The sequence below is a fragment of the Perna viridis genome, chromosome 11, assembly GCF_037379345.1.
Source record: "Perna viridis isolate PV_CMFRI_1.1 ecotype Kerala chromosome 11, ASM3737934v1, whole genome shotgun sequence".
In the NCBI taxonomy this organism is placed as follows: domain Eukaryota; kingdom Metazoa; phylum Mollusca; class Bivalvia; order Mytilida; family Mytilidae; genus Perna; species Perna viridis.
The window spans coordinates 9,787,016-9,805,579 of record NC_142455.1 but is presented as its reverse complement, the minus strand read 5'-3'; the positions used below and the strand labels follow the sequence as shown (position 1 = coordinate 9,805,579).

At 32.0% G+C, this 18,564-nt stretch overlaps 1 protein-coding gene across 2 annotated transcripts in view; it reads left to right on the top strand.

Moving 5' to 3' along the window:
* The window catches only part of LOC148602914 (adenylate cyclase type 6-like), a 65,642-nt gene that overhangs the window by 16,638 nt on the left and 30,440 nt on the right, over positions 1-18,564 (top strand). Inside the window, exons 5-8 of one of the 2 annotated variants that reach the window (XM_088552383.1) lie at positions 1,855-2,717; positions 4,110-4,259; positions 14,976-15,097; positions 16,011-16,250. In XM_088552383.1, the coding sequence (XP_088408509.1) occupies positions 1,857-2,717; positions 4,110-4,259; positions 14,976-15,097; positions 16,011-16,250 (1,373 nt within the window). In that variant the 5' untranslated portion in view covers positions 1,855-1,856. Of the gene's footprint in view, positions 1-1,854; positions 2,718-4,109; positions 4,260-14,975; positions 15,098-16,010; positions 16,251-16,460; positions 16,519-18,564 lie in introns of those variants that run through there. The other variant, XM_088552384.1, reaches the window with a different exon arrangement.

Below are 18,564 nucleotides of genomic sequence, written 5' to 3'. Positions count from 1 at the left end.
CAGGGTAGACTTATGTTTCACCATTTTGGAGTGAAAGAGATATGAAGTTGAGCCACAGGTACAAAAAAATGATACATTTTTTGTCTGATTTTGAAATTTGTATCCATTGAATTCACTATGAAAATCACTGCCTCCATTTTTCAATCAGATTTCAGAATTCACATACCATGTATGGTTTCTGAGTTATAAGGGGCCAATTGGGTCAGCCACCCCCAAAAGAAACGTTTTTTCAGTTTCAGTGATCGAAGGAAAAGGTCTTTGATAAGCACCTTTAAAGCAACACTTGTTTCACCTTTAATTGAATTTCAAATTTTGCGCTATATTGTGTCCAAACTGGTTGTTGTGTGTGAGCTGTAAGTCCCTATAAGTGTGTCAAAAGCTAATATTGTTTCCACACTTGCTCCAAGTGTACAGAGTTCAACATGCTGTTGTTTTATCATGCTGCATTTCAAAAGCTCTTTATTCTAGTAAAATGTACTTTTTCTGGAGAACTCAATTCAGTTCACAACTGTCTGCCATACAGGAAGTAGGTCATTGCCACTTTAGATTTTAATCCACTTGTGACTTTCTAGTGAAATTTGCCTCCAATTGTGATCAACTACAGAGAATCTTTAAGTGTAAGTCTTTGTAAGAATCAGGCAAAAGTTCACCCAATTATGATTTCTCTATTTGTAAATACCTCTGCATCACTGAAATTTTTCAGTAGAATATTAGAAAAGTGACTGTGAGTATCTGTACTATAAATGATCACGTTCAGTGAATTTCAATGAAATTATATATGAAAAATCTTCCTGTTTTTCCGTGATTCTGGCGGTGCAAATAGTCAAATTACACTTTTGGTATTGGTGGGTTTTATCATACCATGTTTCACCCACTGTCTGATTCTTACAGGGAAAAAACTGTATTGATAAAATTTCTTACAGGAAAAGATTCTTGTTACACTGTTATCAAATTGTCATTTTTCTTCAGAAATTTTTTTTTTACACCCCCACTTAAAAGGAGGGCATGCTACTATTTCACCCTTGTGATGTCTTGTCCATCTGTTTTTAAAATCTTAGCAAACTTTGGCCCTTGCTATTTCATCAAACTTAAGTTATTTACACTTTTTCTTTCATGTCCTATAATAGTCAAAAATTCCCCTGCAAAATAGTTCATACCAAATTGGCTTAGTTAGGCCTTTATGTTGATAAGCTGTTTCTTCATGTACTTGTGATAGTAACTTAAGTTTGTGAGAACGCTCTAATGCATTTTGTAGTACAATCAAATTTTATAAATCTAGTGATCCCGAAAATAACATTATGCAAAAATAAAAGCAACTTATTTGAGAACAAATCCATGAAATTTTTGCATAATTAGCTACACGGCAGAATTTTTATTACAATATGTTACAAATGAACAAATTGAAGCAGTTTTGCAGTATATGAAAAACCGCCAAAAAAGAAAACCAACACAATTATTTTCCTCTTTCTTCCATTCTTATAACGATTTCAACATTTTATAAAATTTTGGAAAGAAATTCTTATGTATGATGGTAAAACAGCTGAACTATACATGTGTAGTTTAGAAATAGGTGCAGATAGTAAGATCAAATAGGTTCAAAATCTGGGCAACTGTATATCACAGCCACTAGATGTTTGGTACACAACTTCAGTATGGGGTCCCATATCACTGAATGGGATTTCAGGCCTGTTACACTTCTACTATTTATCAACTTTACTGCAACCCGTTCATTTCTCTCTGACCCATATTTGTTTTATTTTGTTTTTATCTTTTTGTTTGCAACTTTTTTATCTAACAAGTAACGGCAGGGCAGTTAATTTTAATTTCCTATTATATATCTATTTTTTGTTTTAGAGATGGAAAAAGTTGACATTGACAGTATAACCCATCCATGTCTTGTCATAGATACTGGACAAGTCCAACAAAATGGACACATAATACAAAAACTAGAATCAAGAGCGAAGTTACTTAATGGGACATCTGATAAAAATGGACTGGACAGCCATTCAAATGTCATTAGCATGGATGGGACAATATCGCCAAATAGTTTGCGTCCAGAGACGCCCGCTTCAGCAACAAGGAAATCAGCATGGGAAAGAGCCAGAGAAAAATATAAAGCTCAGGAGTTGGAAAGTAGTAAGAAAAAGACAAGAGTAAAATCTTTCTTGGACCCTGATGAAAAAATTGAACAGAAAAAGTGTCTGAATTTTGAAAGTATTAAATTATTGTTGAAATCTTGCCATTTTGAAAACAAAGAATTAGAGACTTTGTATCAGCGATACTTTTTCAAGCTGAATCAGATGAACCTTTGCATATCAATGGGATTTATATGTGTTCTAAGTGCAGTTTTGCTACTGACGTACTATGTTTACGGGGCCACGATGCCAGCTCGTGCAATCAATTTTGGAATTTTTTGCTTGTTATGTATATTCTTAGAATTTCTTTGTAATCGATCATCGTTTGATAGACAACAAATGCTGATTTCCCTTTTTGTAATCATTCTATTTTTCTGTATGTCATCTGTCCTTGTTTCTCTTGACAATTCACCGAAATCTGGATCAGATGGAGTCTGGATCAATGTAGTGTTTATTTACATGATGTACACATTGTTACCTGTACGACGGAGAGTGGCTTGTTTGACGGGCTTTGTACTGACATTAATCAGTGTTACGTGTAGTGTTAGTTTGATAAAAGACAAGGAGTACCGAATCAAACAGGTAAGATGAGTGAACAGGCGTGGACTTATATGTCTAACTATTGTAAGACACAGACTCACAAAACAAACCGGAAATTGTTGACAGACTAGGCCTGGGTTTCATTTGCTCAAATCCAATGTCCCCTGTAGACCTATAATCACTTCTTGATTTACTAGGTATCACTTCTCAAGATAATAGGCTCTGCTGTATATGATGGGAATAAATTCACTCACGAGTATGAGCACTCTTTATTACAAATCCACAGTGTTCTGTATTAATTTGCATTAAGGGAGGGTGTTAAGTACTGTTTGGCAGAGGTGTAATGATTGGTCAAAATTTTAATTGAGGAAGGATTGAGGAAAATCTCAGGAAAAGGGAATTTTTTTTAAGAAACCAGGCACTGTCAACTCACAATTCAAATAGATATTAAAATTTACTTACTTCTATGATGAACTCCACAAAATGTATCAAGTAAACTTAAAGATTGTGTCAGTATAAAACTGGAAAGCAAAAGTTTCCATTGGTTTTTAGGAAATGGACCGCTGAAGGAATTTGACTTAACTTCCTCAGTTCAGCAGGACACACGTGAACATATATTTTCAATGATCTTTTTAATTTTTTCCTCTAAATGAGTGGAAATGGTAGTTAAAATTTTCATTAAATCGATGGGTAAAGTAGTCTTATAATATATGTACATGTAATTTTGAAATTATATAAAATGTAACAGAATTGCTCAGAATTAAAATGTGTAGTGCAAGAATGAGTTACCCACCAGACAAAGTAATTTGACCTGCTCAAAAGTTGATGAAATCTCTTCTTAGTAATTTGACTCTGTAAAGAGCAGACACACATTTATATTTTTACTATCACATAAACTTAAGGGAAACTTTAAAAAAAAACTTATTATATATATCAGAGAAAGTTTAATGCTTAGATCTTTTCTTATAAGTAGAAAAACATTTCTCATCCGCAGTCGGTATAGTTTCGGTTTTTACCCTTTGACCTTAAAGACACTCTTCCTTGGAAATGCAAGTCACCTGATCATAATTCTGTTTCCCGATTGGTCAAATACTAATAACCTAATGGTATTTGAAAAAATTGTATCGAAAATTGAAATTGCATGCCATGTGTCGAAAATTATAAGTAAAAAAATAAATTTTACTGCATTGGCTTTCTTTTTTTATTTAAAGATTGTACTTGTTTACCATTGTGTTTTGTTTTTCTCTCCTATGAAAAATTTCAAATTATATTTAAATTTTCATTTGCCATTGCTATAACTATACATACTTACAATGAAATTTGCAATAGCTTATTTGCGCTTAAAAACATGATAAAGACATTATCTTGTCTTATCTTAGTTTTTAACATCAACAAGTCAAATTTCATTTCGCATTCCTGACTTCTTATTTGCAGGGGATTTCAAATGCATTGATACTTATAGCGACAAATATAGCAGGAATATTCACACACTGGTCAACGGAGTTTAATCAGCGACAAGCATTTTTGGAAACAAGACGATGTATCGAGGCTCGACTGACTTGCCAGAGAGAGAATCGTGAACAGGTACTGTAAAATTATTAAGTAGCACTCCAGCTAAGGATCATGCAAAATGTGATTCATGGGTAAAAAGCCTACATATTATTATTTTTGATATTTTGTTTGAAATGTCATAGTAAACAGAAATTAACATGTGGTTTATCATATCACCCATGCTCTTAGGAGATAAAAATTGTGTAGAATGCACTGTAGATTTCAAAATTAAGGGAGATAACTCTGTAAATGACGCTCAAATACAATAGAATCTACTGGACTTTCAATGTTGATTATCTTCTAAGAGCAGGCAGATTTGAATGAATAATTACACATTTCATAGTATATAGTAAAGACCCATAAAACAACTTAATTACAAAAATAAAAATATGTAGCCTTTTTTAGGGTGTATCACATTTTTCAGATTTTGCATGATTCTTACAAAGACAGCTACTTAATTTTCATGGATTCTGTCAAAGGAACACATTCGAGGGTATCAAATTATGGGTTTTCAAAAATAATATTAGTGTAATATGATGTCGAATAATCCATTTTGCAGGTGCTGTTTTCGCAGTTTTCTGTCCATTGCGAAAATAGTAAAAATTAGTACACTGCTAATAATGATACGTTTACAGTATTTAATGGACCATAAATGGGACCTCAATTTTTATACCCCACCATATGATGTGACAAAGTATTATGTTATACCCTCCTAAAAGTTGCATGAATTTTTTTGACACTTTGCACATTTGTTTAGTACCATTAAATACAGGTTAAGTCATTTTCAGCAAAATCCAAAATATATTTTTTGAGTTAGACCATTTTGAACATTTTACTATCCCCCTTCTTTCACAATTACTCAGCAGGGTATCACATTAATAACCTATTTTTGCCTATGTAATAGGTTTAGATCTGAACTACAAGCATCAATTGGGCATATGGACATTTAGTTTAATTTCTCTCCATATGTATGAATGGAAGTCTTATTAACATTTGTGGGAATATGGGAATATTATAGTGAAAAAGAATTTTTAATTTTTTTAAATATTTTATTTTGTTTCCTTTCCTTTAAACAATAGGTAAACTAAAATGTAAGTTTTTACTATAAACCCTTAAAAAAAACAGCCTAAGGCCTAGGAAAAAAATGTCTGTTTTTAAAAGGTTACTTTGGATGAAAAAAAAAGGGTAGGTAGGTAAGTAAAATTTCTTCATTTTCTCAAATTATTTTGTAGAGATACATACAGGAGAATTACTTGACTTTGATAGTGCTCAACTAAAAAATGTTAGCGTAGCAGCATTTCATAAAAAATACCAATAAAACATGCTCCAGTAAGCAGAAATGTAGGGTAGGAAGGGTTAACTTAAACAAATGTTTTTTTTCTCTTGCCTGACAGACTATTTGCCTTTAAGGAATGGTAAGAAAATATCAACCAGATTATTTGTTTGCATAGAACGTTCTTATTCTCCTATGCAAAAGATGTATAAACTCAAACATAGTTACTGCTCAATCAAGAATAGAATTTATATATAGTGTTAACATTACATATTTTAGACCTTTTTGAACTCACAATCCAATTGAGCTGCATTAAATGTCTGTGGTTGGACAGGAATGAAAAACAAAGGATTTTATTCAACAGGCCTTAGGCATGCAAATTGTTCTTTAAACATTAATGTAGGGAACAACTAATTTTTGTCTTCATTATCTACTAAGAGACCAATTACTGATAATCAGGTTTCCGCAGCTTTTTATGGCAGTAATCAAATTAGGAGTGCTTGTCTTTATCTTATTTATCTTGACAATAACCTTTTAGGACAAAATTCTCGCTCAAGGCCCTGATTGTTTTTTTTTCTATGGACAATGAATTGACTTTGCTAGAATATGATACTGCTTTTACTTCTTATTGAGTTCTATTAATAGCCAAGGACAACAAAACTAGGAGAACAAAATGTATTTTCACTTTCAGTTAAAGGGAAAGACCATCTTTGCATTAAGTTAGGCTGTTATGATAAATCATACCCACGTAAACAAAAATAAATAACCTTTAATGCAAAATGCGCTTTTCTAAAATGCTCATGGCTATGCAAAGTTCGAAATGTTTGAAATATATGTAAATGGCCATCTTGCAGAACTCTCCTATCTGAAGGAAGGTCATAGCCAGATTTTATTGATTTTTACAGATAGTTTCGATTGGCTCATGACGTCACTAAGTCGGTTTGGTACTGGTACAAGTACTGCAAATAATATGTAAACAAAGAATATTCCGTAAATAATTCTACGATCATGTTTATCTAATCACCTAAACACGATGACTTGACAAGCTTGCGATTGCATGAATGATAAAAGAGAAATGTTCCAAAAGTTTGTTTGCATGTTGTGCCTCAATCTCTTCTTCTATTTATTTTTGGTTGAATTTATAGGGGAAAAGTCCCAAATTTGTGATTTCTTCGGACATCGTAATCAATTACCTATTTACTTTCACTTTACAAACTGACTTTGTGACATCACAATTCAACCGATCATGGTGGCGCCCATAGGCGCGGGAAATTAAGATTTCCTAATTATAAATCTCGATTAATTAATTAAGAAAAGGAAATTATTTTGTTTCAATTTAACTTTCATGAATATTTAACAGATTAGTTTCGATTATTTATGACTTTCACAATAACATGGTCTTTTCCTTTAATATGTCCATTTAAGACCAAAAAATAATATGTCTGTTTCCTGCCACCCTACCTACATTTTATGGCCATTTTGGCTCAAGCACTGCTAAAGTCTAGATTATTTCACCATTAACTAAATGTAAAATGTTTTTTTTTTTTGAAAAATAGAATAATTTATTATAATGATAGCAGTATTTTATCGAATGTTCCCAGTGTAATAAATTTCTATAATTCGGTCATTTTCCTCTCGCACCTTCTCCCACCAAAACGTCACAACTTTGATATCAATCCACCTATCGCAGAATTTCAAATTCATGTTGAAAATATCGATAAATTATGAAGAAAATCTATATAATAAATAGGATAATCAATTGGTTATCGTGAATAACCAAAATATGATCAGTCGTGCCAAGAACGCATAAAGAACGTTTGAGGATTTAACTCAGAACAAGTTCCATACGCTTGTTAAATCTAGGAATTCTTCGGCACATGTAATAATATTTTAGTTATTCACCCTTTCCAATTAATTATCCTGTTATTCCCTACCTACAAACCCTATTTTTTTCTGCACAAACTGATCATTCGTAATTTTTCATTGGTAAAAAAGACATGGCCGATGCTACAAAAAATATAACGTATGGGTCAAAGTAATTTGTTTGCTACTTTTACCTCAACTGTAGAAGAGAAATGAAGATGAAGGCTACTCATAAGATAAGCATGATATCCTGAGTTGACTGGAAATATTGACATTTTTTTTTAGGCGTCCAATATCCAAATGGCTGCCATTTTTCCGACCAATTTCACCAGTTGCTTGAACTCGAATGATTTTTGGTTTCTTGTAGGAACATCATGTTCTAAATTAAATGGTGATGATGAAAGTTTGTTCTGGGTGGCCATTTTCCTGCTGATTTTTATATTTGCTTTGATTTCAACAATATTTGGTTCATATAGTAAACATTCCTGAGTTGAATGGCGATAATGAAAATATTGTATAGCCATGGTTTAACTTCATTGTATGTTCTTTTTCAACAAGTGTATGCTGGACTAATGCTCTTCAGACCCAGTGGAATAATGGGGCATAGGGGACCCCTGCCCAAATTTTTCAGAGGTTCTAAAACAATTTAAAGGCATTTCCAACATTTTACAGTGCCTTAGTTACTCAGTTGAACTTACATCATTCATCATTATATGCTTTTTTTTCAGCAATTTTTTTTTTGTAAAAAATGGTAACAAATCATGATACCTTTACTTACTTAGTTAATAGGGCATGGTTTGCCAGGTGAGCAATTCAGGATCTTTTCTTGAAGGTAGCTTTTTTGCTCAACAACTCATACACATATGTAATCTGGTGTGTTGAAGAAAACAAATTACAGCACAAACAGTGATGACGTTCAGAAAAAAAGAGTTGGTCTCCCCTTGTACCTAATGTTGCTGTCTTAGGTTGTTAATTGGGTAATTGACAAAAAAAATTAAATGAGCTTTCTCTCAGAAATATATTCAGATACTCATATAATTAATCAGTTGGTGAATAATACCATGCATCAACATCCGTCGAACATTATCATTGTATTTGCTGTAGAAGCAAATGTTGAAATTGAGATGAAATGTCTAGTTTTCAGTCCTGTCTTCTTCTTCAGGCCATATTCTATTTATGACCTTTATATATGGATTGGACCTCTTCACTTAATTATGTAACTCATTGCTCATGAAGTGCTAATTCAGAAATTATTTAGATGATTTTCAATGCATAAAATATGACTAATAAAATTTTTAGTAAAAAATCCTTGCAATATAGAAAATATAGAATTTTTACATTTATTACAGAACCATTTTTTGTAAAATTGTCTTTGACATAATTCTGGTTAAAAATTCATTTTCATATTCAATAAATTCAAGGACAAAGAAGAAGTGCATTCACCAGACCGATTAATTCTGATTGATGGCTAATTTAAATGATTATTTTAGATGAAATTACTTAATATCTCAAATCTATACATTACGCTGATGTAATATCTAGATTTTCAAGAATTCAATAGATTCCATTTTCTTATTTGATGAGGAAATGTCGTGTGTCAATTTTCCAGCGTTTCCCTTTAATGCTCAATGATAGATTCGTCATTGAATTTTTAATCCTTTTAAACTGAGAGGCTCTTTATGTTCTCGGCAATTTGACTTTGTATAGAATGAATTAACACTGGAAGAGTTCTGGGCTGAAAGATTAGTACTTGTAACGATTGAATTATCACCAAGTGAGATTTTCGGATAAAAGATCTTTTATGCAGGATTCGTGCGGATTTGATTTAATTTGTAGCAGTTACTTTCAATTTCATGGGAAGTGATTGCCACGATTGTATTTACGGCTCTAAGGAATTAGTTGAATAACGCTACAAATTTTATTTGTCTTTGATAAATTGATGTCAGACTGAAATTAGCATGTTTATTTACGATACATTTTGTTTCGTTGGAAAATTGTTTTGTTTTCCCTATAAAAGGATCTCCTAGTATTAGAACACTAGGAGGATATTGTACGACATTAATTCGCTTTTATTGCATTTATTTTATTGTCTCCATTTGATCTACCTGTTTTCTTTATTACCATGGTAACAGTCTCTAATGACTTCAAATACTGTGGTCTGCTAATAATATCTTATCAGATCTGATAAATGTTTATTTAAGGTGCATTGGATTTATTGATTTATATATTTAGATTTGTGTAAATGTGTGACTTAGTTATTAATTTAAAAATAAAACACAGAATAATTGTGTTGACCTAATTATCATGACCAAAATTCTTGACAACCTTACCCCAGTTATGTGACTGAATTTTTTTGTAGGTATCTTTGGCTCCAGAAAACTTTGAAGGATAATAATGATAATTTTCAATGTCAAGGTCAACTAAAGGTGTCTTGTTTTACAAGATACTAAAATACTCAAGTTTACGATTGGACAATTCTTTACATCTATATTTTGATTATATTATGGTATGCTGTTGTCTTTTACTTTCTTAATTACGGTACTTATAAAAATAAGAGATGTGGTATGATTGCCAAAGAGATAGTCATCTACCAAATGCCAAGCAACGAACAATTTAACTTCTACAGGTCACCCTTTGGTTTTCAATGATGGGCAAAACCCATACCATAAAGGAAGCTGTGAAAGGCCCCAAAATAAATGTTATGAAACTATTCATAAAAGACAAATATCAACCTTCGGGACTGTTTGGATTGATTTTGGTGTTATGGCACTTACTGTTTTGGGACCAAAAACAAGCATTTTATAACATACTAGTAAGGCAAAAAAAAACTAATTAGGAGATTCTCATTCCCTCCTGCCCCTAAATAGTTGATAAAAATTTGAAAAAATTAAACGGAATTTCAAAATCAGGATTTTTTTTTACGTCAGTTTCTATTATTTAGATACTATTACACTCATATCTTTCATTTCTTGGTGACTAAAACTATGTTTCTTCTCTGAACTGATTAGAACATATCTATACATGTATTCAAATAGCTAAAGAATAATCAAGGGAAACAAGATTCTAGCGAAAATCAAAAGAATGCAATTCAGAAACAAAGACCAGACACAGAAAACAGACAAACACCACAAAGAACATAATAATACATATAAAGTAACAAAAGTAAATGAGCAACTTGCACTCCACTAAAAACTTGGAGCACGGACCAGGTGCACCGGTACTGGTAAGAAATAAAAAAATAAAATCCTTCCGCCTGCCCCATATTTTTTGTGAGGGTTTTACACATAAGAATCTATCATTTAAGTTTACTTTGCTTAATATAAATTTCATATTATTTGACCAATTTCATCGTGGTTTTACATTTAACTTCTATGACCACATTCAGTCTCTGTGAAATCTTATATGATATCGGAACTTAATCTGAGATTTATATCAAGCTTAATTTGTAGTGTCTATTTGTCATACTGGCCCAATATTGATCATCATTCAGCCTTGATTGTCATATCAAGCTGCATCCTACAGAGCTTAATGTTATTGTTATAAGATATGGTATGTGGGTCTACCTTTATGAGTTCCAGATCAAAATTATGCTTCGTTCCACTCTGCTAATTTTTGTCCAAATTATGACCCTTGAACTTTGAAAAATTTACAGAAATTCGTGTTTTCAAATCTTATTTTCTAAATGCTTGTAGATATTGAGCTAATTTTTTGGTATGTGAGCCTATCCTGTTGAGTTACAGATCAAGTCTAGGTTTTGTTCCGCTTGGTTGATTTTTCTCTCAGTTATGTCCCTTGAATTTACTGAAATTTAAGTTTCTACATTTTAGCTGATTGTTGGTATGTGAGTCTACCTTGATGAGTTACAGATCAAGTTTGCATTTCATTCCACAATGCTGATTTTTTCCAAAGTTTCAAAATCAAGGTCATTTCCTCAGTTTGTCATTTATACTTTATGATCCAAGGTGGTATTTGGGTCAGTGATATAAACAGTCAGTAGGGGACTATGTATTGCTTTGTAATACTCTCAGAATGCTTGTTTCATATGTGTTATAACTTCATTAAAATGGAAAGAAAGTGATAATTTTACTTGAAAATGTATTCCGTTTGATTGATTATGGTTTATCGGTCTACGTCAGATAATATATTCAAAAACATAATTAAGTGTGATTTCCAATCTTCATTTTGTTGACAAATTTCTTTTTGATAGGTTGAATTTACTCTGTTTAAATATTTTCCAACACGTTTATTCCCAAATGGCGGTATTTAGCATCAAAATCAAGTTTCAATTCAAACAGCTAAGTTGTCATTATAAATATAGAAGCAATTGATGCTTGGGATAATGTAAATTTTATTCAAATTATTAAAATCAACTGCATTTTAAAAGCGATACTTTAATTTTCACTTCTATATTTCTCACGTAGTGGTAGTTATTTTGGCATAGGAGTAAAGCTTATAATTATTTTGAAATTAGCAATTTTTTAAAAAGTTTTCTTCTTTTTGATTGGAATATGTTAAGCTCATTTCGACAGCAAATTTAGAGTAACATTTTTAGCATTATTATACCTCCACTCAACAAGTGGCTAGTATATTTATATTCTGCAAAGCAAAAGATGTACATGGTAATGATAGCCGTCTATTTTTCTGTTGTTTTCATTCAAGTGGAAAATGACACTGACTTTAAATCACAATTAGAACTTGCATTGTGGAACTTCTAGCATAAATGATGCTGGATTTTGTTCAAAGTCACACTTTCAACATGAAATCCTATCAAATATTCAAGTTTCCTCCTTGCCAAAGGAAAAGATACCTTTAATTTTTGACACCAATGCTGGGTTTTTTACATGCATGAATCACTTCTTGACTGATTTTTATAAAGACTCTATTTAGATATCTTTAACATTTTATTTTGCATTCTATTAACGAATTTTTTTATTCTCCCTCCCAGTGGGAATATATAGTGATTGGAGTGTCTATCCCTTTTCCTTTCCTTTCCTTCATTACACAGAGAGGTACCTATCTCTTATCTATATCCCCTCTTATGATTCCACTGAATGGAATTGAATGAAACTTTCACAGAATCTGTATTACATATTCCCACTGTGTACCTTCTATTTCAGATATTTGGATGCTAACAGGTGTATGGTATTAAATGGGAAATGGGAGTGTTTTTTTTTAATATTTTTTTCTTATTTTTGTGTCCCTTTGTCCCTACAGTAATACTGAATCCTAGGGGATTGTAGTAATGCTATATGTCTGTCCATTTGTTCATTCACAGAGCTTTCAAATCTACATTTGTTCATTTCACATGAGGAGGAGGATATTGAAAAATCATGTGGTACTATTTGATCATTTTTGTGGGAGTTATGCCCTTGGTGGTTAAGTTAAATGGATAATTAATGGTTTCACACCTACGTGTCTCCTTCCATTTCTATGACACTAATACCAAAAATTGAATAAAAAGTTTTAAGTCATGACTATGAGTGTTAGATAATTTTTGTGGAAGTTATGTCCCTTTAAAATGTAAACTTAATAGAGGTTCAATTTGATCTCCTACATATCTCAAGAGATGTTTTATTAAGTATAACTGTCTGTTCCAAAATGGTAAGAGTAATAAAGAATGTTAAATACCATTATGTCATTGTCATGTAATTTAGTATCAGTATCGCAAAAATGTTCGAAAATTTGATTAGTTATAACAGAAGACACTGGTGTCATTATTTTATTTGCTTCTTAAGGAAGTAAACCTAGGGCAAGGGGCATAACTCTTGAAATCAGTGATATGTTTGTATCATATTCAATTTGACCTAAGCCTTTCAAGCTTTCATTTCAAACAGAATGAAATCAGTCCAAGTTATTTTGATGTGTGCATGAGATTGATATAAAGAGCCTTAATACAAATGTTCCAATGATTTTAAAGTTTTGTCCATTACCTTAGGTCTACCTCCACAATTTTTTCTTGAGTTTCTGTTAATCACATGGTTTTTTTTTCAGAAAAAATTACTTCTCCATACAGGAAAGCACCAAATATTTTCATACTATAATTGTGTGGACAGTTTTTATACCCTGCCATACAAAGTGGAGGTGTTGTGTAATACCTTCCAAAATATTGTGTTTATCAGTTAATCATGTGGACAGTTTTTATACCCTGTCATACAAAGTGGCGGTATTATGTGATATCTTCCAAAAACTTGTGTGTTTGTCAGTTAATCCTGTTGGCAATTTTTATACCTTGCCATACAAAGTGGAGGTATTGTGTGATACCTTCCAAAATGTTTATCAGTTAATCATGTGGACAGTTTTTATACCCTGTCATACAAAGTGGCGGTATTATGTGATATCTTCCAAAAACTTGTGTGTTTGTCAGTTAATCCTGTTGGCAATTTTTATACCCTGCCATACAAAGTGGAGGTATTGTGTGATACCTTCCAAAATATTGTGTTTGTCAGTTAATCCTGTTGGCAGTTTTTATACCCTGCCATACAAAGTGGAGGTATTGTGTGATACCTTCTAAAAACTTGTGTGTTTGTCAGTTAATCCTGTTGACAGTTTTTATACCCTGCCATACAAATTGGAGATATTATGTAATACTTTCCAAAATATTGTGTGTTTGTCAGTCCACCTGTCCTTCCCCCTGATGGTTTCCAGATGGTAACTCTAGTACATATTCAAGGATCTTTTTTTTAAACTTTGTGTAATTATTGAATATCGTAAAATATAGAACAAGTTTGAATTTCAGTTTGATCGAATTATCTGCACAAGAGTAATGGTCATTTTCAGTTGTTTTTACCCCCATAAATTTTGGCTACATCAGGTGAGGTATCATATAATGTCATAATGGATGCCATATTTTTTATACCAAATTAATTATATCACTTCACACATACCCCGTATTATTTTTTCGTATTTTTTTCATGATAAAACGTTTTTAAACACCAGTGTGTTCTTCTTCGGCTTAAGGCGGTAGACCGAGGGTAAGGGACATAACTCTTCCAAATCATTAGAACGTTTGTACAAGGCATATTGCATCAATCTCATCTAAGCATCAAAGTAACTTTGATTTATATCATTCTATTTTAAATGAAAGCTTGATAGGCTTTGATGAAATTGAGTATGATGCAAAAATATCTCTGATTTCAAGAGTTATGTCTCTTACCCTAGGTCTCCCTCCTTAATTCAATATATGGTCATTGTTTGATTGTGTACTTGTAAGGATGGACAGCTCATGAAAGCTATCAAAAATTGTCCCACTCTTCCAATTTGTCTTAAGAGATTAGTAGGATGAGAAAGAATTTTCTTACATTGTCCTATAAATCTACAAAAATACAAGAGTTATTACCAAATGGTAGGCCATGGAAAAATATATGTCTGTTTAAGGCTACATTGGATGAAAAAATAGGGTAGGTAGGTAGGTAAAATCATTTTATTTTTGAAGTATAGACACTTATTTGAGGATTTCTTAACTTGATAATGTCCACCTAAAACTTAACGTTCTGTGGCATTTCATAAAAAAAGATACCATTCAAAGTGCTAATGTATGTAGAGAAAATAGAGAAGGAAGAATATCCAAAAATAGACTGTTTGTTTTATCTTTTGTATTTTATTTTATTTCAAAGGAAAGGCTATTGTTATCGGTGTTGCCAAGACATGTTGCTATGGAAATGAAAGCAGACATAGCTGGGGCACCAAAAGACACCATGTTTCATAAAATTTATATCCAAAGACATGACAAAGTCAGGTAAGTCAATTTAAGTAAAAAGTGTTGTTTCTTAGAACAAGATATTGTTATTTTTTTATCAGTATTTTTTACACAAAAAGATATTTTGTTTTTAATATTGAACTCAATGATATGTTTATGATGAATCTCCATGCATGAATGGTAAACAAGGACCCATTCTCATGAAAACGCAGAGTCACATGAAGAGACTTACATACCCTAGTGTTGTGAAAATGACCTAAAAAGAATATGTTAAATCTATAGGATTGTATAAGTTAGATTGATTAGTTGTCAGTAATCTTCAAGGTTCTAATTTATGACCTCTCATGCAAAGAACACCAATAGCTTAATCTAATACATGGAATTTGATCTACTCATTTTTCACCAATTGGTTCATATGCACTTATTAAACATTTCAAGATTATTGTCTCCCTTTCCAATTACATATAAATATCCAATAAATATTAATAGGGCCTTTATCTGACCTTTACATGCAAACTTATAAATCTTCTAATTTGTTTCCAAACTCCTGTAATTTGATGGCCCTATTTGATTGGATGATTTATAATTTGTTTATTTTGTTTGTTTTGGGGGTTGTGCAAGCTAACTGAAAACAGAGGTATTTTCATTTCTAGGTCTTCTGAATAGGGGCAAATTGTTGTGCTTTCATTACTTATTTATATATTGAAGTAATTCTTTGTTGTAAAGTATGGCTGTTTATGGATATTTCTAATTGCTTAGAAATGTTTTTTTTATACCTCAGTTAAAAGGTTTTCAAGTCCTGAAATAAATATTTGATGGGATTGAACTTCACACATATGAGAAAAAAAATGCTCTTATTCACTTAAATTCATCTTCAAATGTTGTGAATGAAAAATATTTTTTCATCTTAATTCCTTGATTTTGTTACTAAGTGCTATTTGTGTCTCTTCAGCATTTTATTTGCCGACATCTGCGGTTTCACAGCCCTATCATCACAATGCACAGCCCAAGAGCTGGTCCAGCTTTTGAATGAGTTATTTGCACGATTTGATCGACTAGCTGCTGACAATCATTGCTTGAGGATCAAAATATTAGGGGACTGTTACTACTGTGTCAGTGGGTTACCTGATATTAGAGCTGATCATGCACAATGCTGTGTGGAAATGGGCCTTGACATGATAGAGGCCATTTCGTAAGTATTAGTTAAAGAATAATTGTTTTCAGTACTTGGTATTTTAGCATGAATACAGGGCATATCGTAAGTATTAGTTATAGAATGATTGTTTTCAGGTACGAGGACACAATTAATTTCGTAGTGCATTTCAGCAGACCCATCTTGACATATAAAAAAAATTCCACTGCTTCAAACTTAATAAAACTTCACGAATATGGAAACATATTAGAGCTGATCATGCACAATGCTGTGTGGAAATGGGCCTTGACATGATAGAGGCCATTTCGTAAGTATTAGTTAAAGAATAATTGTTTTCAGTACTTGGTATTTTAGCATGAATACAGGGCATATCGTAAGTATTAGTTATAGAATGATTGTTTTCAGGTACGAGGACACAATTAATTTCGTAGTGCATTTCAGCAGACCCATCTTGACATATAAAAAAAATTCCACTGCTTCAAACTTAATAAAACTTCACGAATATGGAAACATATTTAAAAGCAGATTTCTGTAAGAGTGCCAGAAAAATTCACCATCATTTTTTATTTTTAGCAACTTTGCTCCAGAGACCCCGTAGACATGAAATGTGACCACTGCCCGATGTCCTAAATTTTGACCTTTTTTCATAGGACCAAATCACAACTTCCACATAAATTACAGGATGAAAAAAAATCCCTTGTAAATTTGATCCTTGCCCTACATTTCTGCAGTAAATACTAAGCAATAAAGTTCATGGCAGCAAAGAAAAAGATCAGGAAGAAACATATTAAAAAAAAGGAACTATATTCGTATACAACGAAAAGTCAAGGGGAATTAATTGTGATCTTGTACCTTCAGTGCTAGATATTTTAACTTAAACAGAGGGCATTTCGTAAGTATTAGTTATAGAATAATTGTTTTCAGTGCTAGATATTCTAATATGAATAGATGGCATATTGTAAGTGAATGCTTTAAAATTGCTGTTAAAAAAATTTCTAACTGATGGTCAGTTTGCATTCATTAGGTAAAATGATTTTTGGATTAATTTATGGGAAAAATGTATATTAAGCTTGAAAAAGTAATATTATAATCAAGGTTGGTGAGCTCATAGATTTAAGGGACTATCTAAATAAAAACGTGGCAGATCCTATGATGTAGGCAGCACACAGTTGGTTTATCCTACCAACAATCCAAGAGAACAAGGATTTTTTTCTGTATCAAAATTGAATGACTCGGAGTTTATTATGCTACCAAGTTTCCCAAACAAATTTAATGATCAACAGAACGTTATCTCCCTTCATTTTTAGGTTTCTAGTTTTTTTTTTGTAATTTATTACATTCTTACCATGAGGTTTTGATGAATTTTGGATCTCCAAAGGATGAAAATTTTTCGAAAACAAAATTTGGCATCTGCCACCCACTGATTGGGTCACCCTCTTAATGAGTCTGTTAAGTTCCTCCATACAGAGTTTAATCTACTTGCGCTTACTATGCTTTTCACTCACCTGGTCAAAGGTCATGTGAGCTTATGCAGCTACTGGCATCTGTTGATGTCCATGGACACATAAAAAATCTTCTCTGAAACTACTTGACTGATCAGAATAAAACTTGGCATGATTTTTCAATAGGGGATCCTGCACAAAATGACCATTGGGTTTTTTAATACATGAAGATAATGGCTGCCATAACTGAAAATAGAACTTAGGGGACAAACAGTAGTTTTTGTAAATTATCTCTTTAATTTTAAGGTTCCACCAAATTCAGACTTAGGTAAAAGTGTTTTGCTTGATGAAATCTATCTGTGTACAAATTTTTCATGACTATCCATAGACCAATTAAGGAGTTATTGCCCTTTTTCATTTTTTTTTTGCAATTTTTTGTTATAATTTTCGCAAATTTTCTCCTCTTAAAATACTGGACTAATTGGAAGTAAATGTGTCATGATTGTTCCTTTGGGTATCCTGCACAAAATGACTTGGGTTTGTTAATCTGTGAGAAAACATGGCCGCCGTTACTAAAAATATAAGATAGCTGTCAAATTGTTGTTTTTTGCAAATAATTGAATTTCACTGAGTGTTCAAAATAATTTCAAAGTACTAAATAAACAAATCAAAACACGTCAAAAACTCATTGATCTATCAATAGTTCAGAAATTGAGAATTATTTATAATAAAATATGAAGACATTGTTCTTTATCAGAGTTATCTCTCCTGATTTTTCACTTGATGAGCTTTTAAATTGTAACATTATTAATAATGATATTCCAAAGTGGTCTGGGTAGTTTCTATCCATTATTGCATATGGTGAGGTCAATCTAATTAAAATTAAACCTATAATTATTCCATCGCAACAC